Below are 24,714 nucleotides of genomic sequence, written 5' to 3' on the forward strand. Positions count from 1 at the left end.
AACCGGAGAAGGGAAAGAAGAACGGCGGTGCAAAAGGGCAGCACCATAACCAAGGGGGCCATGGGAATAACGGTAAGCGTAAAGTAGATAACTGAGATTTTGTGGGTAACACAAATATGCAGCATCGTAAAGGTAAACCGCCCCAGCGCGATGGAGGGATGAATCTGGAGCGCTTGTTAAACCAGCCCTGTCCGAAGCATGGAACCAAGGAGGCCCCTTCCACACATCTTTGGAAGGATTGTCACATAATGAGGGAGTTCAAAAACTCTGATCTCTACCGGTATGATCAGGGCCCGTCGGGCGGTTCAGGTCCCGGTTTCCATGGGGGCGGCGGTTCAAGCTCTGGGTTTCAAAATAACCAAGGCCATCAGAACAACCATAGCAATAACCAGCAGAACAACCAAGGGAATCAGCAGCAGTCAGGCTACCAAAGTCATCCAAGCAGTTGAATAGCGGACAATATCACGTGTTCACGACTAGCCTGTGCAAGCGAGATCAGAAGCTTCGCAAGAGGGAAGTTAATGCTGTTGAACCGGCTGTGCCACATTATCTACGATGGTCGGAGCAGCCCATTGTGTGGAGCAGAGAGGATCACCCACCCGGGTTGACAATCCGGGTCAACTAGCCTTGGTCGTAGCACCTCAGGTGGGGGGTTACAAGTTTACCAAGGTTTTGATGGATGGAGGGAGCAGTATTAACATCTTGTACTACGAGACTTTCCGTCCTATGGGGTTGACAGATAAGAATCTTAAACCGTCGAATACAGTTTTTCATGGCGTGGTACCAGGTAAATCGGCATGCCCTGTTGGGAAGATTGCTTTGGAAGTTGTGTTTGGAGATGAGCATGATTCCAAGTCTGAGACACTGACCTTTGAGGTGGTAAAGATCCAGAGTCCATATCACGCGCTGTTAGGACGGCCGGCTTATGCGAAATTCATGGCGAGACCCTGTTATGTCTATTTACAGCTCAAAATGCCGGGTTATAATGGGACGATCACAGTACATGGAAGTCACAAGATTGCTTTGGATTGCGAGGAAGGTGAAGCGGCCTGTGCCGAATCGATTTGTGCTACAGAGGAGCTGAATTTTTATAAGGACAATGTTGATCCGGCAGACATGACCCCTCCGAAGAAGCCCACAACTGAACATGACCCGGCCCTGACGTTCAAACTGGCTAATGAGACTAAACTCGTTGACTTTGTCCCTGGTGATTCATCCAAACAGTTTAGTATCAGTGCCAATCTAGATCCGAAATAGGAAAGCACGCTCATCGAGTTCATCCGTGAGAATCGGGACATTTTTGCATGGAAGCCTTCTGACATGCCAGGTGTACCGAGAGGACTCGCTGAGCACACTCTCAATATTGATCCCAAATTTAAACCAGTCAAGCAGTTCCTTCGCCGTTTTAACGAAGAGAGATGCAAGGCCATTGGTGAAGAGGTAGCCCGGCTACTGGCAGCGGGGTTTATCGTCGAAGTATTTCATCCAGAGTGGTTGGCTAATCCGGTGCTCGTTCTTAAGAAAAACGGCACTTGGCGTATGTGTGTGGACTACACATATTTGAACAAGGCATGCCCGGCCGATCCTTTTGCTCTCCCACGTATTGATCAGATCATTGATGCGACGGTGGGTTGTGATCACCTGAGTTTCCTGGATGCTTATTCAGGTTATCATCAGATTAAAATGGCAGTTAAGGACCAGGAGAAGACAGCCTTCATCACCCCCTTTGGAGCCTTCTGCTACGTTTCTATGCCCTTTGGGCTCAAGAGTGCCCAAGCAACCTATCACCGTTGTGTGCAAAATTGCCTTCACAAGCAGATCGGGCGCAATGTTCATGCTTACGTGGATGATATTGTGGTAAAATCCAAGAAGCAGGAAACCTTGATAGATGATCTCAAGGAGACGTTTGACAATCTTCGGGTTTACAAAATGATGCTTAACCCGGAGAAATGAGTTTTTGGTGTTCCGGCAGGCAAGCTTCTGGGCTTTCTTGTATCCAACCGAGGCATTGAGGCCAATCCGGAAAAAAATCAAAGCGATCACATCTCTGGCTAAACCGGCGTGTATCAATGATGTTCAGCGTTTGGCGGGCCAGATTGCAGCCCTCAGCCGGTTTATCAGTCGTTTGGGGGAGAAGGCAATTCCCCTGTATCAGATGTTGAATAAGACAGATAAATTCGTCTGGAGTGACGCAGCCAATGCAGCATTTGAGGATTTGAAGCGGCAGCTGGCTGAACCGCCCCTCCTTGCTGCTCCGGTTGATAAGGAGCCTTTATTGTTGTACGTGGCTGCCAATGCCCGTGCAGTCAGTGTGGCGATTGTGGTTGAACATAAGGAGGCTGGAATAGAATATCCGGTTCAACGGCCAGTTTACTATATCAGTGAGGTACTGATCGAATCCAAGCAAAGATATCCGCATTGGCAGAAGCTGGTGTATGGAGTTTTTATGGCAAGTAGGAAGCTCAAGCAATACTTTCAAGGCCATCCCATCACAGTGGTTAGCTCTGCTCCCTTGGGCGATATAATCCAGAATAGAGAAGCAACTGGCCGGGTTGCGAAGTGGGCAATTGAGCTTGGTCCCCATGGGTTGAAATATATGCCCCGAACAGCCATCAAATCTCAGGCGCTAGTCGACTTCATCAATGATTGGACCGAGTTACAGGTACCAGAGGACAAACCGGATAACACATACTGGACTATTCACTTTGATGGGTCCAGGCAGTTGGAAGGCTCGGGGGTTGGGGTTGTCCTTACTTCCCCTCGAGGTGATAAAATTTGTTATGTTCTCCGCTTAATGTTTCCTTGTACTAACAATGCAGCAGAGTACGAGGCCTTACTCCACGGCCTCCGTGTGGCTAAGGAAACGAACTTAAGCCGGGTTCGATGCTTTGGAGACTCTGATCTAGTGGCCCAGCAAGTTTCTGGTACTTGGGATTCGAAGGACCCACTCATGGCAGCTTATAGGCGTGAGGTGGATATGGTAGCAGGCCACTTTAAGGGTTATCAGGTGGAGCATATTGACCGGCGCAAGAACGAAGCAGCTGATGCTCTAAGCCGGCTGGGATCTCAACGTAAACCGGTACCACCTAATACCTTTCTGGATATCTTGCATAACCCATCTGTAAAATTGCCTACAGAGGAGGATTTAGCTGTTCCTGATCCGGAGGCCCAATTGGTAGCTGCTTTACATGCCACTCCGGATTGGACTGTCCCATATTTGGCGTATCTAAACCAGGGCGAGTTACCAGATGACGAGCTTTTCGCCAGACAGATAATCCGGCGGTCCAAGTCTATGGTCGTGCATAATGGCGAGTTACACCGTTGTAGCGTTTCAGGAGTATTCCAACGTTGTGTTTCTCCTGAAGAAGGACAAGAGATTCTACGTGAAATCCATGAAGGGGATTGTGGTCACCATGCCGGTTCAAAATCCTTAGTGGCTAAAGCCTTCCGACATGGGTTCTACTGGTTGATAGCTCATTCTGATGCGGAGGATCTGGTAAAGCGGTGTGATGCTTGTCAGAAATTTTCATGTCGAGCTCATGTTCCGGCTCAAGAGTTACGCATGATTCCATCACTTGGCCGTTTGCTACTTGGGGGATTTATATGGTTGGACCCTTTAAGCGCTCCAAGGACAAGAAGACCCACCTGTTGGTGGTGGTTGAAAAGTTCACTAAATGGGTGGAAGCGGAGCCCATCAGTAAGTGTGATGCAGCTACGGCGGTTCAATTTCTTAAAAAGATTATTTTCCGTTTTGGCTTTCCACACAGTATCATCACAGATAATGGTACGAACCTTTCTAAAGGAGAGATGGAGGAATTTTGCCAATGAGAGCACATCCGTCTTGATGTAGCGTCCATGGCTCACCCCCAGTCTAATGGTCAAGCGAAGAGGGCGAATCAAGAGATCCTGAAGGGTATCAAGCCTCGGCTTATGGTCCCTTTGAAGCGGACCCCGGGTTGCTGGGTGGAAGAATTACCATTAGTGTTATGGAGTATAAATACCACCCCAAACCGGTCTACGGGTTATACACCTTTTTCATGGTTTATGGGGCAGAGGCTGTCCTTCCAAGTGATATTCGTCACGACTCGCCCCGGGTTGCGAATTATGTTGAAGCAGACAACGAGCAAGCACGCCAGGAGGCGCTGGACCTGTTAGATGAGAAACGGGACATGGCTTTGGCTCGGTCGGCGGTTTATCAACAAGACCTGCGGCGTTATCACAGCCGCCGGGTTAAGACAAGAACCTTTCAAGAAGGTGATCTGGTGCTCCGTCTCGTTCAAGACCAGACTAATATGCACAAGCTATCCCCACCTTCGGAAGGGCCCTTCGTGGTCAGCAAGGATCTGCACAACGGGTCATACTACCTCATTGACGTTCGAGAAGACTCACGTAGCTCTGAGGAGGAGACCCTACGGCCGTGGAACATAGCTCTCCTATGGCCCTATTATACTTGAAGCCACCGGCTTTTCTTATGTACATATTTCAACAATGTATATATTATGATCAATAAAATAAACCGGCATCCTCTCTAATCAAGCAGGGTCTCTGCCGTTTTTCTTCCAATATCTGTTAACTTGGGGGCTTCAGCTAAGAAAAGCAAAGTACTACCTGTTAAACCGGCTATCATGCCACCACCTAGCTTGGGAGCTTCACACCCAAGGGGCCAAAGAGAGTTTGATTGCTCAAAGCACAACTCAAACATAGGCACCCATTGAGCACCGCTCACAAAGTTACTTGGGGGCTCTTTGTGTCAAATACCAAAGAGCTTGAAAGGACCCTTGTAGCCGGGTATCGACCCACGACTTGGAAGCCTGGTGTATTCACCTAAAACCCCGGGTTAACCTGCCTTCATCAAGTAAGCCACTCCTATCCAGGTAATCCTGGCATGACCCGTCGAACGTTTGACAGTTACTCTCTTTGAGACCCTGAACTTGTCAAAGTTAAAACGATGATTGGTTAGTTGGAGGCCCATCTTAAAAGGCTTTGTCAAAATGGTTTAACTCAGTGGCCTGGCAGCCCATGAAAAGCCTCGATTTGGGCCTGGCAGCCCTTGAAAAGCCTTGACGTTGGTTTTTGTTTTTGTCAATGCTAAGTTTTTATTCTTTCATCATGTTTATGTTGAAGCCGGTGTTTCTTAACCCGGTGTGGCTTGCGGATTTTTCTGTTAAAGCATACAATTAAAGGTAACCCGACATCCTTCAAACCGGTCTGGCTTGACACTTTGTCTCCAGCAATCGTCCGGTGTTTATCACAACCCGGTTCGGTATCATATATACCAGCACAGCATGGTGGAAGTTGGGTTTTCACCCTTCCTAATATCACATTTGGTAAGCCAACAGCAATGTTTCGTATCACAGGTATGATTTATTATTGCTACGTTCTAGCAATCCTGGTTGCTTGCCAAGTTGAGTTGGGTATTTTGACCCGTCCGGCGGTAAACCGTCCGGACAGATTTTTTCTTATGCAGACACAAGGAGTGCATAATATTGTGAACATATATAAGGCAGTACTGAAATCATCATGACAGATCAAGGCAACATATATCCCAGTGCACGATGGCAACAGATCAAAATATTTTTCTAGCCTATTACAAGGCGCTTTAAAGGCCCAAAATATGGTGTTGTTTCCTGTTGAACAAAAGTTTATGGCGCATCCATCAGATTGCCGGATTAAGCTTCATTGCCACGATGATGTGAAGTTGATGGGTCATTTGGCGTCGGATCAGCCTCCTCCTCCTCGCCTAGTGGTTGGAAGTCCGCAGTTGTCCAGTCAATCCGGGTTAAAGCCTGAAAGACAGCCTCTTCACTGATAAGTTCTGACGGATCAACATCAGGGGCATAAGTGTGCTTACGGATTGGCGGAATAAGATTTTGCACTTCCGGCATGTCAGCATTAATCCGTTTGTTATTGGCGTCATAATGAGACCGGTGAACAGTCAAGTTAGCATCCTCCGCCAGCTGAGTCGCCAGAGGACGCATTTCCCTTGTCACATTTTTAGGGCTTCGTCATTGAAGTCCGCCCCGTCTTCCTATGTGCTTGGAAAGCCTTTTGCAACGTCAACCTGATCAAGGTCGGCTATCCACGCTTTGGCTCGGGTGAGTGCCAACAAAGCGCCTGCCCTGGCAACGAATCGCTTCACCTCTTCTATCTGTGCTGGTACCATAGATAGCCTTGCAAGTGTCTCCTTCATCAGTGTTGGGGCCGGATTGTCATAGGATGCTGCGCAAATAACCCGTTGGGCACCAGCATATAGTTGTTCAATCAGAGTATATGCTGCTTTCAGTTTCATCCGTGCATCCGAGCCCAGATGAGTGATGCGCCTACCTACAACGGTTCAATGATTTCATACTATCAACTGGTGACTTACAAAAGGGAATATTTCATATGCCTTAGTGGGAGTACTTACCAAAAACTGCAGAGGTCATAGCATTAACTTGGCATTTCAATCCGGAAAGCTCCTCTTCCACCGGTTTAAGAGCTGACTCGGCATCTTCAGCCCGTTTCCGCAATGCATCCTTCTCAGTCTCCCAATTGGCACGTTCAGTCTTGAATCCTTCCTTAAGTTGTTCCAGGGAAGTTAAAGCGGCTTTTAGTTCATCCTTGGACTTGGAAGATTCTTCTTCCTGGGATTTGATACTTTCTTGAAGATCAGCAATTTGAGCGCGTTGATGGTTTATCTCTGCCTTTCACAGTCAAAGGTGCATATTAATATAATGTCAAAAGTCCCAAGTATACAACTAGTTATACACTTGGCACTTGGGGGCTAATGCGGATTGCTTCTTTACTACTGCTGGTTCAAAGTCCCGAGGATTAATACAAGTTTCAATCCTGGCACTTGGGGGCTAATGTATATTCGCTCAAAGAACATCAACAAGGAACAGTAAACAATATGGATTTGGAAGGATCAAAAGTCCCGGTTTGACTTTACAAGTTAAACCGGCCCTTGGGGGCTACAGGATACAAGGTAGTGAGGACACAAGATAAGGACGAGAAGGAATACCTCATAGCGTTCTTTCATCAGGTTTACCAAATCAGCTTCAGAATCTCGGCTTGCATAAAGCCGGTTCAAGAATCCAGAATGAAGATCCTGGGCAGAAAGATTAGCATATTTTGACAAATCAATCTCCATTTTCCCTTTGCCTGTAAAAACAAACTCATCTTTGGCCTTATGCTTTGCCAAGACGACCGGATTGCCCGGGGCAGTGTAAGCAGTGCTAGTACCGACAACTTCATCATCTTTTGCTGGGTTTGAAGTGGTAGCAGGAGTTGGCGGATTGGCAGTTGAGCTCAGAGGGTCAACAACTGGACTTGCAGGTGTAGCATGTGGACTTGAGGTGCCCTCGTGTGTGGCCGGGTCAGCTTCCGGTGGATCAGCATTTACAATTGGTTCTGGTAGGACAGAATCATCCATAATATTATCAAGGTTCTCGTTGGCATTTTCAAGAGTCTCTGCCGGTTCAACTTCACCAATAGGGGTACTGTCCTTAGCTTTCTTGCTCAGACGAGCTTTGCCGCTAATATTAAAACAAGGATTAGCATGATCAATGGAATTACAGAGGAAAAATGAAGGGTTGCATGCTTACCCAGGGACGGTTTTCAATGGAGGCAGCTGGGTAGTGGATGAACCGCTAGACGAGTTAGAAGATACCTGGTAATTTGAATTAGATGGATTGGGAGGGCATCGGAAAAAACCCTTCAAAGGATAACATTTTTCAGGAGAACAAGCAAGCTCTGGACGGCGTTTCCGGGTTGGTGTATGAGGTAAACCGGAAGAAGTGACCTGTTGACCGCTGTGCCGGGTTGTGCGACGACCTTCGGTTTGCTGTGTCTTCAAAGAAAGTTTTTGACCCACATAAGCAAGAGGGTGAGAGCATTTCACTTTCCGAACTGCATGGCGAAACCTTTGAACCGGCACAAGTTCTGAGTTAGAAAGGTAAATTACCTCAACATGATCTGCACGGCTGGCCTCCGCATCGTCCTGGGAGTAATCGTTATCAGTAAGGTGTATGAAATAGAAGCCAAGGGAGTCAAGTTTTACCTCTTCAGCTGAGTTGCTGACATCTTCTGGCGGTTCAGAAGACTCAGCAGTTTTCTTCTTGATAGTTCTCTTAGTGACCTTGCTCTTGACACGAGGAGCCTTGGCCGGTTTTTCTTGCGGTTTCTTTTTCCAGAAGGAGCTGTTGGCCTACGAGATTGCACAAAGGATTATTGTAAACAATGTTAAAGCGGAAAAGGATCAGGAAAGTACGAGGTTAAAGTGTTACCGCTGGCGGTTTGTTGGAAGCATAAAAAGGGCGCATACCGGTTTGAGTGCATACGGCGAGCGACTCATTGAGTATCTTCTTTACACTTTCAGTAATTTCATCATCAGACAGTTCTATTGTGTTAAACCGTTGCGGGTCATTGGTTTTGCCGGTATATTCACACATCAATCTGGAGCGGCGGCTCAAAGGTAGAATGCACCATGAAACCCAACAGCGGACGAGATCAACACCAGTCAAACCGTTGGCAAGGAGAGCCCAGAGTCAGGCGAGTTGAGGTGCATAGGCTTGTCGATCTTTGGCAGACAATCTTGGAGGTAAAGGGTGGTTGTTGCTGAGCCGGTGTGGACGGTAGCCCGGCAAAGGATTTTCTTCGGAAGGGGCAGTATTTCGACAATAGAACCAAGTTAAGTTCCAGTCTTTTGGATGACTGTGAAGCTTGGCGTGAGGAAATTCCACCTCTTTCCTCTTTTGAATTGATACACCGCCAAGTTCGGTATTGGGGCCGTCAGAAAATTCAGTCCGGCGGTTTAAGTGGAAGAGATCTCGAAAAAGTTCAACAGTTGGTTCTTCCTGCAGGTAAACCTCGCAAAATACTTGGAAATCGCATATGTTGGACACAGAATTTGGTCCAATGTCTTGAGGATGGAGTTGCAAGTTGGCAAGTACATCCCAGAAGAATTTTGATCCGGGGGGACTGAAACCTCGAGATAGATGTTGCATGAACACAATTACTTCTCCCTCTTGAGGCTCAGGAGGGCACTCAGGGCCAGGAACCCGCCAATGGAGGACATTCTTGGAAGCTAAAGCGCCTGTAGTGACATATCCATTGATTTGAGTTTCTGTGATCTGTGACGGAGCCTAGTTGCAAGCAAAGAATTGCTTCGCCATCTTACAAAATCTGTCAAAGGAAAGTAGACGGTTTACAAAATATGTGTTTATCAATGTTAAACCGGCAGTTTGTTCAAGGTATGCATACGAAGTGAACCGGGAGTTGCTATTCAAGTATCGATGGCGGTTTAAGAGAGGGCTAATGGCATATGATGGAGTGTCAGTTTATTGAAGGTTAAACCGCCCTTAGAGGGCACAGCCCAATTTGAAAATCTGCTAAGTATTGCTCAAACAAGTTTCACAACATGGTGATATAATTCTGGATCTACCGTTGTTCAAAAATAAACTTTTCTGCGCCCTACAATGGTGATAAAACAGAACAAGAAGGTTCGGGTAAAGATTTATACAAGGACAGTAAGATGCAATAGTTTGGCAGAATAAAACTACAGATCCAGCTGCAAGGAGAGATCATCAGGCCTAACCAGATTCAGTAAGATGATAAAGGGAAAGCGAAAAGGTGCTGACGAACACTAATGAACACAGCAGGAATTTCGAAGCCCTAATGTAGATCTAATAAGTAAAGGAAAGGAGTACTAACCAGGGCCACACAGCAGTGGAGTATCTGATCAGAAGATCTGGTACGAACAGGGTGATGCAGCGGCCTGGTCGGTGCAGATTTGAAGGTCGACGACGGCGGCAGCGGTGATGCTTGAGGTCTTCGGGTCGCAAGGAGGAAGACGATATGGCTAGGAAGAAGGGGAAATGGAAGGATCCCGGTCTTATTTATAAGGGAAAGGGGATAAAAAGGCAGGCGCGAAAATTGAGGAGTCTGAAGCGACAAAAGAGGATGCAGTTGTCGCCTCGATCTTCGGGAATTAATTTAAGAGAAGGGAATCTTCGTAAATCTTTTTATACAGGGATGACATCATAAGAATTTATTGCAGTGATAGAAGATGACATCATGGCGGTTCACCAAAATTCACAGGGGAAGGCAATATGGCGGTTTACGAGGGTTGTTATAAACTTTAATAACTTTTCTAAGGATTGAAGATTGACATGAACAGGTCCAAATCAATCTGGGGCCTAATGTTGAGGATATAACTGCTAAGGGTAAACCGACTAGGAGGGGCCGGTTCACCTTTTGCTATACTGAAGCCCAAGACAACCCAGAAGATGGCGCTTTACGGATGAAGCTTAGAGGCCCAGAGCCCACGGGCGATTTAGGGCCCATGATAGTAAACCGCCATGATTGTATAAACTTGTATTATAAGAAAGAAAGGAAGAGACCAAGGCTGGCACTTGTATACGCCAGCCTCAGGACTCTGTAGACCGGCCGGGGTCCTCCTGAGTATATAAAGGGGTGACTCGGCGGCGGTTTGACAGATAGACAACAACTCGAGGCTCAGGCAAGCGTATTCGCTCCCTGGTCATCGAAACCCAATCAATTCCATCACAACTAGACGTAGGCTTTTACCTTCATCGAAGGGGCCGAACTAGTATAAACTCCCGTGTCCCTTATCCGGTTTAACCCCTTCAAGCTAACCCGTCAAGATGGCTCCACGACTAAGTCCTTCGAAGAGGACATCTGACATGCTAATTCCATGACACTACATATTATTGAGTCCGCTCCTAGCGTGCCTTTTCTAGTCAGTCTCCCCTCATACCGCGATTTAGGGAGACCTATCTTTTTCAGGCCAGGAATGAAGTCAACACAAAACCCAATGACATCCTCTGTTTGATGGCCCATGGAGATGCTTCCTTCTGGCCTAGCGCGGTTACGGACATATTTCTTTAGGACTCCCATGAACCTCTCAAAGGGGAACATATTGTGTAGAAATACGGGCCCCAGAATGACAATCTCATCGACTAGATGAACTAGGACGTGCGTCATGATATTGAAGAAGGATGGTGGGAACACCAGCTCGAAACTGACAAGACATTGCGCCACATCACTCCTTAGCCTTGGTATGATTTCTGGATCGATCACCTTCTGAGAGATTGCATTGAGGAATGCACATAGCTTCACAATGGCTAATCGGACGTTTTCCGGTAGAAGCCCCCTCAATGCAACCGGAAGCAGTTGTGTCATAATCACGTGGCAGTCATGAGACTTTAGGTTCTGGAACTTTTTCTCTGGCATATTTATTATTCCCTTTATATTCGACGAGAAGCCAGTCGGGACCTTCATACTGAGCAGGCATTCAAAGAAAATTTCTTTCTCTTCTTTCGTAAGAGCGTAGCTGGCAGGACCTTCATACTGCTTCGGAGGCATGCCGTCTTTTTCATGCAAACGTTGCAGGTCCTCCCGTGCTTCAGGTGTATCTTTTGTCTTCCCATACACGCCCAAGAAGCCTAACAGGTTCACGCAAAGGTTCTTCGTCACGTGCATCATGTCGATTGAAGAGCAGACCTCTAGCTCTTTCCAGTAGGGTAGGTCAAAGAATATAGATTTCTTCTTCCACATGGGTGCGCGTCCCTCAGCGTCATTCGGAACAGCTAGTCCGCCGGGACCCTTTCCAAAGATTACGTGTAAATCATTGACCATAGCAAGTACGTGATCACCGGTACGCATGGCGGGCTTCTTCTGGTGATCTGCCTCGCCTTTGAAATGCTTGCCTTTCTTTCAACATTGATAGTTGGTCGGGAGAAATTGACGATGGCCCACGTACACATTCTTCCTGCATCTGTCCAGGTATATACTTTCGGTGTCATCCAAACAGTGCATGCATGCGTGGTATCCCTTGTTTGTCTGTCCTAAAAGGTTACTGAGAGCGGGCCAATCGTTTATGGTCACGAACAGCAACGCCTTTAGGTTAAATTCATCTTGTTTGTGCTCATCCCACGTACGTACACCGTTTCCATTCCACAGCTGTAAAAGTTCTTCAACTAATGGCCTTAGGTACACATCAATGTCGTTGCCGGGTTGCTTAGGGCCTTGGATGAGAACTGGCATCATAATGAACTTCCGCTTCATGCACATCCAAGGAGGAAGGTTATAGATACATAGAGTCACGGGCCAGGTGCTGTGATTGCTGCTCTGCTCCCCGAAAGGATTAATGCCATCCGCGCTTAAAGCAAACCATACGTTCCTTGGATCCTTTGCAAACTCATCCCAGTACTTTCTCTCGCTTTTTCTCCACTGCGACCCGTCAGCGGGTGCTCTCAACTTCCCGTCCTTCTTACGGTCCTCACTGTGCCATCGCATCAACTTGGCATGCTCTCCGTTTCTGAACAAATGTTTCAACCGTGGTATTATAGGAGCATACCACATCACCTTCGCAGGAACCCTCTTCCTGGGGGGCTCGCCGTCAACATCACCAGGGTCATCTCGTCTGATCTTATACCGCAATGCACCGCATACCGGGCATGCGTTCATATCCTTGTATGCACCACGGTAGAGGATGCAGTCATTAGGGCATGCATGTATCTTCTGCACCTCCAATCCTAGAGGGCATACGACCTTCTTTGCTGCGTATGTACTGTCGGGCAATTCGTTATCCTTTGGAAGCTTCTTCTTCAATATTTTCAGTAGCTTCTCAAATCCTTAGTTAGGCACAGCATTCTCTGCCTTCCACTGCAGCAATTCCAGTACGGTACCGAGCTTTGTGTTGCCATCTTCGCAATTGGGGTACAACCCTTTTTTGTGATCCTCTAACATGCGATCGAACTTCAGCTTTTCCTTTTGACTTTCGCATTGCGTCCTTGCATCGACAATGACCCGGCGGAGATCATCATCATCGGGCACATTGTCTGGTTCCTCTTGATCTTCAGCAGCTTCACCCGTTGCAGCATCATTGGGCACATCGTCTGGTTCCTCTTGATCTTCACCAGCTCCCCCCGTTGCAGCATCACCGTATTCAGGGGTACATAGTTGTCATCGTACTCTTCTTCTTCGCCGTCTTCCATCATAACCCCTATTTCTCCGTGCCTTGTCCAAACATTATAGTGTGGCATGTAACCCTTGTAAAGCAGGTGGGTGTGAAGGATTTTCCGGTCAGAGTAAGACTTTGTATTCCCACAATTAGGGCATGGACAACACATAAAACCATTCTGCTTGTTTGCCTCAGCCGCTTCGAGAAATTCATGCACGCCCTTAATGTACTCGGAGGTGTGTCTATCACCGTACATCCATTGTCATTTCATCTGCGTGCGTTATATATAACTAAGTGTGTCAAAAACCATTACAGAACATCATGAATAGATAATGAAGTGACCAAATTAATATAAGTTCATCATCACATTAAAACCAAAGTACATACATAGTTCTCATCTAACAACATATAGCTCTCCAGAGCATCTAATTAATTAAACCATACATTGAAACTATGTAAAACATTTCAATGCGAAAACAAACGCGATCATAATCGCAACCAAGGTAACAATTGATCCAACGGCATAATGATACCAAGCCTCGGTATGAATGGCATATTTTCTAATCTTTCTAATCTTCAAGTGCATTGCATCCATCTTGATCTTGTGGTCATCGATGACATCCGCAACATGCAACTCCAATATCATCTTCTCCTCCTCAATTTTTTTTTATTTTTTCCTTCAAGAAATTGTTTTCTTCTTCAACTAAATTTAACCTCTCAACAATAGGGTCAGTTGGAATTTCCAATTCACATACCTCCTAGATGAATAAAATCTATGTCACGTTGGTCGACATAATTTTCATAAACAATAAATGAACCAATAGTTATAAAGATAATATATACCACATCCGAATCATAGACAGGACGAGGGCCGACGGGGGCGGATACCAAAACCATCGCACTATATAAGATGCAATAATAAAAGTAAGAAAATTATACAAGTATCTATCTAAACATACAAGTAAGAATATTTTTCCTTTTAGAAAGAAGATAAGAACAAGAGGCTCACCACGGTGGTGCCGATGATGAGATCGGCGCGGGTGATCGACGCCGATGAAGACGGGGGCGGGGTGTGACGGACCGCTAAACCTAGACAAATATTGAGGAAAATGGAGCTTGGAGGTCGAGCTTGGAGAGGAGAAAGCTTAAGTAGTGTGGCTCGGGCATTCCATCGAACACCTTGTGTGCATAGGAGGTGAGCTAGAGCACCACCAAGCCCTCTCCCCCTCGGCTAGAAAAAATAGAGCAGTGTGCTCTGCTCTTGCGCGAGGGGGTATATATAGGCACCACCATTGGTCCCGGTTGGTAGCATGAACCGGGACTAAAGGGGGGCCTTTGGTCCCGGTTCATGCCCCCAACCGGGGCCAATGGTGGTGGGCCAGGAGCCAGGACCATTGGTCCCGGTTCGTCCCACAAACCGGGACCTGAAGGGCCAGATGAACCGGGACCAATGGCCCACGTGGCCCGGCCGGCCCCCTGGGCTCACGAACCGGGTCCAATGCACCCATTGGTCCCGGTTCTAGACTGAACCGGGACTAATGGGCTTACCCGGCCTGAACCTTTGTCCCCTTTTCTACTAGTGATGTATCTAGCACTAAAATGAGTCTAGACTGTATCTAGACAAATCCGAGACAAGTAATTTGGAACGGAGGGAGTAATATGCAGTGTTAATTAGAGTACATTAGAGTATCTACATATTTAGTTATGCATTGTTAGTTAGAGCAGTGCCAATAAAGGGCAAATTAGAGTACCTTATTTTGTAGTTATGCATTGTTAATTAGAGCAGTGCGAATAAAGGGGAAATTAGATTAGCTTCATTTGTAGTTATGCATTGTTAATTAGAACTGTGCCAATAAGAGCAAAGTAAAGTATTTTTTGTTAATATGCAGTGTTAATTATAGCATATTACTGTGAACTTTTTAATAGTAATTATGCAATGTTAATTAGAATTGTTGTTTTATCTTGTTGTCTAGTTTGGACGATGCTGTTTGGGAAGTTAGAATGCACTTCCATGAAAGAGACAACTTGGAGAGATCCCTCTGCATTTCAGACATCACATATCACAATTTGGTAGCATTAATAGAGACAGAGGGATATGGGCTGAATGACTACATTTACTTTGTGAGGGAGCCTGGTGTGGGTATTGAAGGATTGGTAGAAATTTCTGATGATGACAAGGTGGATGAAATGCTTGACCATATTGCTAATAAGGATCAAACTGTAGTGAATTTGACAGTGATTAGGGCCACTGATCCAAGACCTGCAGATTTGAATGCAAGCTATTTGTATGAGGAGCAGGTTCCTTTGAGTCAATTAGGAGAAAAACCTGTCTATGAAGTCAATCCTTCTGGAGTTCTATTCAGATCACCTGAGAAATCAAATAAACAGAGGCAGTCAGAGCCACTTCAGTTCTTTTCCACACAGCAGAGCATAAACATAGATATTTCTATGGAGCAAGATGAGCAGGAGACACTAATGGAGCTAAAGAGGAGAACCAAGATTGAGAACTTTAGGAAACATAAGGAGGCATCTGAGCATGTTCAAATGGTTAAGCAAAAACTACCAGTTCTTCTAACTAAAGATGACTCTGATCTGGATGCAGATGAGGACTTTGTTAACAGGCTTAATGATTTGAGGAGGCAGAGAGAGGACCCACTCCTTCATTTTGAAGGAGACACTGATGTGGATGAAGTGTATGGGGAAGATGAGGAAGAGGAGCAAGTGAAGCAGATGGAGCATGAGGAGGAGGAGGAGCAGGTGGAGCAAGTGGAGGAGGATGAGCAGATGGAGCAACAACAGGAGCCACCAAAGAAGAAGGAAAAAAGAAAAGGGCCAACCAAGAGGTCACATTCAAGCTTGGAGCAAAGATTTGAGGATGTGTGGGTACCATCATCAGATGAGGAGTATGTAGGTGATTTGAAGCAGGAATATGATGATGGAGCTGAGAATGCACCTTTTATTCTGCCCAATGGAAGGAAGAGCAGAGCATATAAAGTAAAACCAAGGAAGTGGTACAGTGAAGAAAGAGAGAACCCAGAGGAGCAGTTTTGTAGAAATCTTTGTTTCCTTAATGTGTACCAATTTAGGAGAGCACTTCAGACATTTCACATAAGTCAGAATAGGAACTATGACTTCCACAAAAACTGCAATGACAGCATCATAGTTATGTGCACTAATGTAAAATGTCCTTTCTACATTGCAGCTTCTGTTGTTGCAAATGAAACTACTTTTTGCATCAGAAAGGCTAATCTTCTGCACACATGCCCAGCAGTAGCAGAGAATACAAAGGTCACAGGAAAATGGGTGGCACACCAGTGTGAGGATATGCTGAGAATTGATATTGGCACACCAATCACCACAATAATGCAGAATTTGAAGAAGAAATATAGAGTAGAGATCTCAACCCATATGGCCTATAGGGCTAGGAAACAAGCATTGAAGGTTGTCCAAGGAGACCAGAGAGGTCAATACACTAGGATTAGAGATTATTTGCAGGTTGTTTTGGACACAAACCCAGGAAGTAGATGTGTTGTGACCACTAAGCATTTGCCACAGCACCCAAGCAAGAACCCAAGGTTCCATGGCCTGTTCTACTGTCTTATTGCTTGCAAAGAAGGGTTTTTAAATGGATGTAGGCCATTCATAGGTACATTGTGTTGTAACTTGTGTAGTGTTTTTGTTATTTGGCCACATTAAATACATTGTCTTCTCACATTTGTCACTTTGCAGGGGTAGATGGTTGTTTTATCAAGCTGTCAACAGGTCAGCAGATCCTTGCTGCAACAGGAAGGGATGGAAACAACAACATATACCCTATAGCATTTGGAGTTGTTGACAAAGAGGACACAGACAGCTGGACCTGGTTCTTAACACAACTGAAAGATGCACTTGGTGGAGAAAGTGGAAAGTTTGGGTATTATACTATCATTTCTGATAGGCAGAAGGTAAACTTCTCTTCTCATATTTCTATTGTATTATTAATTTTTCATATGCACATTGCTTTGTGAACAATTCAAATGGACCAATATTTAGCTCTAGTTCATATTGTGTCAACAAGGCCTTTTAAATGCAGTAAACCATGTTTTCCCAATTGTCCACAAAGATTCTGCCTTAGACACATTTATCAGAATTTCCAAACTACTGGTTTTAGAGGTGATGAATTAAAGAAACACATGGATGCAGCTAGTTACTCTTATACTAAGAATGAACACCTAACTGCAATGAATGATTTGAAAAGAGAGTGTAAGGCAGCTTGGGCATGGCTTAATAAAGTACCAGTTCATACATGGGCTAGACATGCAATGGATTTTACCTTCAAGACTGACCTAGTTGTGAACAACATTAGTGAGGTGTTTAACAAAATGATCCTAGATGTTAGAGGGAAGCCAATAAAGACCATGCTGGAAGGAATTAGGACTAAATTGATGGTCAAATTTAACACCAATAGAACTAAGACAGAGACAGCAAACTGGGAGATTTGCCCAACATATGCAGATATGTTAGAGGAGGCAAAGTACAACTCAAGGTGGTGCCAATCTTTGATGGCTGGTTCTAACATTTACCAAGTTAGTAGTGGAGATAACACCTACTCAGTGAACTTGCTGCACAGAACATGTGGATGTAGGAAGTGGGATATGACTACTATGCCTTGCAACCATGCAGTCTCTGCAATTGTGAAAGCTAAGTTGCAACCTGAAGACTTTGTTGATGATTTCTTCAAGAAGGCAATGTACCAAAAAGCATATGGCCATATCATATTTCCTGTCCCTAGTCCAAATCTGTGGCCAACAAGAACTCAGGACATAGAGCCTCCAGTTTTCAGAGACAAAGTTGGGAAGCAACAAACAAAGAGGAGGAAAAACCAATTTGAGAAGCCAGCACCAAGAGATACATCTAGGATGGCATCCATTACTTGTAGCAACTGCAAACGTGTAGGGCACAGATACACTGTGTGCTCCAAGCCCTTGAAACCAGCTCTTGCTATGAGACAAAACCACCATCAGGTTAGCTAAGCATCTTTGTTTCTGTTTTTGTAGTTATGTCTCAATTGTAATTCATAGTTCATGATTGTTTCTGTTTTTTTAAATGCAGCCAAACAGGTCACATGCTTCTGCTTCATCTACAGCTGCTGCACCAACAAGGAAGAGGCCATCTCCATGTACAGTAGATGTTGGGACTGCTCCTCCCAGGAAGAAAGCTGCACCTGCTGCAACTACACCTACTGCTCCTCCCAGGAAGAAAGCTGCACCTACTGCTACTGCACCTACTACTCCTCCCAGGAGGTCTCCCAGGAAGAATTGCTACCCCAGCACCTACTGCTCCTCCAAGGAGGTCTCCCAGGAAGAAAACTACTCCAGCTGGTACATCTTCTACATCTGTTGCAGGCCATAGGGGAACATTTCATGCTCCAAGACAGACCGGAAGGAAGAGAACAGTTTCCTCCAAGATGAAAGAGTACCTTTATGCTTTTGGTAACTAGATGTTGCATTTGTTGGCTGCTTGAATTTGATGCCCACACTACAAGAAATCTGTTAATACATGACGGATTCGGACTGTCATGGATGGGCACAAAACCATCATGAAAGACCATGTGTGACGGATTTTAAATCCGTCATGTATATCGCGTCATAATTTAACCACCATGTGCTCCATGATGGATCTTCCAATACCGTCATGGATCCATGACGGCTCTTAACCATCATAGGTGACACTTAACTGACGTGCTAACGACGACGTTAATGCGCATGCCACGTCATCCTCCAACATGGCAGCCAATATGAATCTGACATGGCGACCCATGTAGTAATCAGACCATATAGGATTTTGGCCCACTGTTTTTAGTTCCGGCCCATATGATCATCGGCCCAGTTAAAGTCTTGGCCCATTGATTATAGTAGTGGCCCAATTAGAATTTTGCCCAATTAATTTCCATTAGAAGCATCTTTGACCCACTACTTATAGTCTAGACCAATGCCTTTTTTGTTAACATTTCAAGCACATACTATTTTTTAAAGATTGCTTCTCATATGTTTAAATTAAAAATTACACAAACATAAATTACAGCCACAAGGAAAAGGATAATGAAATCCACTAAAAAAATTACACAAACACAAATTACAGCCAAGTGAAGCTCGTTGATTTTTTTTCCAAGAAAGTGTAGTCGTATTCATACGAAATCACCTAAAATCATAGTACAGCATCACACCGAGCTTATTAGGCAGGATCCACCAGATCCACTACCTACAATCATTTTCCACCGGAACGACAGGGGATCTCGTCTCGTATGCTACACCTGGATTGTGGCTCCTGAAGCACGCATGGGATGGGATAACGAGCACGCCGCCGCCTCGGTGCCCATCGCCATCTAGCACGCGTCCTCGCCGCCCAGTACTTTGGATACATGGCTGTGGAGTGCGGTCACGAGCCCGTCGTTGCTGCAGTACCCACTGCCTGGCGACCTCGAGCACGCCCGTCGGCCCATCCAAGACAGTGAGCCCGTCGTCGTTCCCTCGGTTCGGCACGCCCACGAGGGAGCCGCTCGCGCCCTGCAGCGACTCGGGCACAGGCCACACAAATGGCACCTGTCCGAGGTCAGACTTCAGGGGCGTCGCCGCCTATATGGACGAGGCCGTCGTCGAGGCGGCATACGGGGCAAGCGCCTTGCAGCAACAGAGGCACCTGCCGAGGCTAAACGGGAAGCCATCCCGCTGGCTTCGTAGAACCCATTCGTCGATGCTCGGGACGTGGAGGCCGTCGCACCATTGGCCTTCAGTCACAGCGTCCGCCGCGGTGCTGCTCCCCGGCGACCGGTCGATGCAGACCCCTCGGCGGCCCAGCACGGCACCCGCAAAGGGTTCGATGGCCGCCTGGGCATCATGGAGTCGTGGGAGATGTGCTTGCCTTCGGTGAGGGGATGGAGGAAGGGAGGGCGCTCGGTGGATCTGGAAGGATCGACAGGAGGGATGCTCGATGGAAGAAAGAGGGGAGATGGGAACTAGCCTGACACCATTGGATTGGAAAAGATCTGACGGCTGTGAGTGACGATCCGTGTGAGGGTAGACTGGACCAATCAGAAGCCACGGTTTTCCTCTTTCAGGATACATACCGAGGAACCTAACGGGCTTTTGTTTACCTCAGCCCAGCAGCGAGGAAGGCAACTCAAATTTCAAACCAGTTTTCTTTTCTGTGTTGCAAATAACTAAGTTAGGCACCTGTTCTCAAAAAAAAAACTAAGTTAGGCACCCTTCTAAACTAATTTGCAAAAAAAAACATTTACCATATATACCCCAACACACTTTTTTACATCTATGTCATCATTTCATTGGAGTTCCAATAAACATAGAATTTGTTTAATATTATCTATAGTTTAAATGAATTTATGTCTCCTTATTGAATTAGTTACAATTTGAGCTACATGCAAATAATATAAAGTTAACAAAAAAATCACAAAACTATAGGAACATATGTGTTACTCTACCCCATACCCTTAAAATAGTTGAAAAGATCAACGGTTTGTTTCGGATAATTCAAAATTCTATTGGTAACCAATCAAGAAAAAATGATAATGATATCTACATGTGGTCATATCCTTAGGGGAACGATTCAATATAGCCGGCGCATCTTTTGGCTGCGTCGACCGCCTCCTACGTATAACACATGTCCAACAGATAAATTGTGGTGGTCCTATCCTTATCTCATGGCTAGACGTTCCACATCCATTCACTTTTGTACTGCAACTTCAAGCTGGCCGCTGTCGCATCTCTACCACTTCTTGAAGCGCCAACGCAAGATTGGTGCCACCGTCGGTGCTACTACAGGCGAGTCTGGACGGCGACAACGTTGTGCACTGGAAGGGAGGAGTGGCACGTTGTTGTAGGGGATGCTGCAACCAAAGTCGGGGGTGGCACGGCCGTATCGCTAGAGGTTGTCGTGAGGCGAATCCGCCATCACCTACGCCGCCATTCCGGAAGAGCATCGACATCGACAACCATGGTTGCCGCATGACCTCTGTTGCCCAAAAAATCCTGCAACATAATTTACGTTGCAAAAAAACTGCAACATGACTTTTGTAAAATGATTAAACATTTTCTACTCACTGGTGACCTAAGCCATAGTCAACGATGTTCGGCAGTAGGGAAACACTTGATAGAATTTTAGCAATTATAATGTATGTTGCTTGTGTGTTGTTATGCGAGAGTGGAAGGTACTAATTGTACTAAGTTCTCTTACATATACTCCCTCCTTTCCAAATATAAGCCCTTTTAAAGATTTCAATGCGGACTACATGTGGATGTATATAGACATATTTTAGAGTGTAGATTCACTCATTTTACTTCGTATATAGTCCGTATTGAAATCTCTAAGAGGGCTATGTGCAGGGTCTGAGTCTGGGCAACCTCATGTTTTGATCTCCTTTCCTTTTCTTGTATCAGACCCCAAACATGGACTCTTTAACACAAATAGGATTTTTAATACCAATTTGTCCAATTTTCCTGGACTTGCAGTTCAAAATGGAATTATATTTATAAAAATCTTAGAAATGCACTAACTGGGCTAAATATAGCAAACAAACCTCGAAAAATGTAAATTTTTGACAAGGATCATGTAAGGGTGTATGTTGAGTGTTGAATTTTTTTACTAGCCTCTAGGTGTCATAAGAGGGCATCACACCAAATATCATGTTTTTCAGATTTTAATTACATTTTTCAAAATTAAAAGTTTGCCAACATATTTTGAAAAATGTTCGTCATGCATTGAACAAATTGACAAAGTGTATTTAAAAAATTCAACATGATTTCTGAAAATTTTCAACGTGCATTAAAATATTATCGTGTGAAATTGTTTTTTACATTTTTAAAAACATGTTTAACATTTTTAATACATTCATAAAATTTATTATTATTACACAATAAACTTTAATACAAGTTCAACAGATTTCAAACCACATGTTTTCAACTTTATAATAATTGTTTGTTTTAAAAAACAGAATCAGTATTTAAAATAGTTGCGTGCTTTTGGCGGTGAACGAAGATACATAATTTTACAGAAAAAACATGTGTAGTTATTTAAATCCACGTGAATAATAGAAAAGGTTCATGTTACCTCTTCAAGGTACACAATAACAAAAATAGAATAGAGATTTAAAATACACAATAATTGTACATTAATAATTATATTAGATTGTATATATAGGGAAAACAAATTTTAAACTAAAAAGGGAAAATTAAACATGAACTTGGACAACATAAAAAAGAAAGCCAATAGAAAACTACACGGTTCGTGTACAGGGCCGCCCAAATATAAGTGAAGCGAGGAATAGACAGAATTGGTCTATATAGGAGTAATAAGTACTTAATGTAAAAAGTTCGTAAAATTTCAGTTGATAAAACGTAGCTTAGCTAGCACCGTGGGCATTTTCTTTTTAGCTGAGCACTGTGGGTAAGTGATTAACCCCTCAAAAAAATAGAGGTCCAATGTTTGAACCTGGCTGCCTTACTTTTGTTTAAAGGAGGCTGTCTCACTTTTAACTCGCGATATAAGGTTGAACTAAAAAAACTACCAATTTATTCTGAAATAAAAAGAGTACCCATTTAAGGCTGAACTTTCATAGTACTAATAAAGAAAAGGTGTAAGCCGTCCACACATGTGTAGTGTAGCTCAGTGGCAAACGTGAGTATTCTAAAATGCTGAGGTCTTGGGTTTGAGCGCCTTTGGTGCCTCTATTTTTTTAGCATGTTATAAATTATAAACTCCACAGTACATACTTCACACTGCACAGCAGCAACAGGACGACACATCAGCATAGGTAAAAAAAACAGAGCACAACGACCGTCAGTTTGGCCCGGCCAGTTCACGGCTGCATATAGTAGAAAAAAGGATTCACGGCCTGGGCCAACTCTGTCATGACACGTATGTAACAACAAATCTATGACGGTTTTAAGCATCGTAAAAATGAAAGATAAATTTCTGCATTAGGAGCAATCAGCCGCTTGTGGATTCATGACGAATACCATGACGGATCCATGTAAACTGTCATGGTTCGTGACGGTTTCTAGGAACGTCAACAGAAATCCATCATGGATTAACTGATTTCTTGTAGTGCCATGTTGGTTGTTGAATTTGATGCCTTTGTTGGCTGTTAAACTAGATGCCTTTGTTGTCTATTCAAGTAGATGCCTTTGTTGGCTGTTGAACTAGATGCCTTTGTTGGCAGGTTTGAACCAGATGTTGAACTAGATGCCTTTGTTGGCTGCTTTTTGAACCATATGTTGAACTTGTCGCCTTTTGATGTTTGTTGAACTTGAATGCATGATGTTGATGCTTGTTGAACTTGATGGTTGATGGTTGTTGAACTTGAATGCATGATGTTGATGCTTGTTGAACTTGATGGTTGATGGTTGTTGAACTTGAGTGCATGATGTTGATGCTTGTTGAACTTGATGGTTGATGGTTGTTGAACTTGAATGCATGATGTTGATGCTTGTTGAACTTGATGGTTGATGGTTGTTGAACTTGATGCTTCTTGAACTTGAATGCACCTAATGATTCTAGGGTGCCACGACGTCGAAAAAACCACCTAAATGAGTCTAGGGTGCCTCGACGTCGAAAACACCACCTAAATGAGTCTAGGGTGCCACGACGTTGAAAAACCACCTAAATGAGTCTAGGGTGCCTCGACGTCGAAAAAACCATCTAAATGAGTCTAGGGTGCCACGACGTCGAAAAAACCACCTAAATGAGTCTAGGGTGCCTCGACGTCGAAAACTCCACCTAAATGATTCTAGGGTGCCACGACGTCGAAAAACCACCTAAATGATTCTAGGGTGCCACGACATCGAAAAAACCACCTAAATGAGTCTAGGGTGCCTCGACGTCGAAAACACCACCTATATGAGTCTAGGGTGCCACGACGTCGAAAAACCACCTAAATGAGTTTAGGGTGCCTCCACGTCGAAAAAACCACCTAAATGAGTCTAGGGTGCCACGACGTCGAAAAAACCACCTAAATGAGTCTAGGGTGCCTCGACGTCGAAAACACCACCTACATGATTCTAGGGTGCCACGACGTCGAAAAACCACCTAAATGAGTCTTGGGTGCCATGACGTTGAAAAAACCACCTAAATGAGTCTAGGGTGCCTCGACGTCGAAAACACCACCTAAATGATTCTAGGGTGCCACGACGTCGAAAAACCACCTAAATGAGTCTTGGGTGCCCCGACGTCGAAAAAACCACCTAAATGAGTCTAGGGTGCCCCGACGTTGAAAAAACCACCTAAATGAGTCTAGGGTGCCCCGACGTAAAAAAACCACCTAAATGAGTCTAGGGTGCCTCGACGTCGAAAAACAACCTAAATGAGTCTAGGGTGCCTCAACGTTGAAAAAACCACCTAAATGAGTCTAAGGTGCCTCAGACGTCGAAAAACAACCATGCAGATTCTAGGGTACCTCGACGTCGAAAAAACCACCTAAATGAGTCTAGGGTGCCCCGACGTCGAAAAAACCACCTAAGTGAGTATAGGGCTATTTCAGATATACAAATCAACATCAAAATTCATCACATTCAGCATATTGGGAGATCCATACATAAGCAATACATAACTAATTAGTAGCATAATTGGGGGATCCATACATGACCATTACATAACTAATATGTAGCATAACTGGGAGATCCATACATGAACATTACATAACTGATAAGTAGCATAATTTGGAGATCTATACATGACTAATAAGTAGCATAATTGGGAGA

General features: G+C 44.8%; 1 protein-coding gene across 1 annotated transcript; it reads left to right on the forward strand.

Moving 5' to 3' along the window:
• Nucleotides 1-14,965: 14,965 nt before the first annotated feature.
• LOC125525385 (uncharacterized) lies at nucleotides 14,966-17,467 on the forward strand. Its single transcript, XM_087540644.1, has 3 exons — nucleotides 14,966-16,610; nucleotides 16,694-16,908; nucleotides 17,459-17,467. The coding sequence occupies exons 1-3, from the start codon at nucleotides 14,966-14,968 to the stop codon at nucleotides 17,465-17,467; spliced, it is 1,869 nt and encodes a 622-aa protein (XP_087396770.1).
• Nucleotides 17,468-24,714: the final 7,247 nt, after the last annotated feature.

Source organism: Triticum urartu, chromosome 2A (genome assembly GCF_056163025.1).
Source record: "Triticum urartu cultivar PI428250 chromosome 2A, HENAU_Tu73, whole genome shotgun sequence".
NCBI lineage: Eukaryota > Viridiplantae > Streptophyta > Magnoliopsida > Poales > Poaceae > Triticum > Triticum urartu.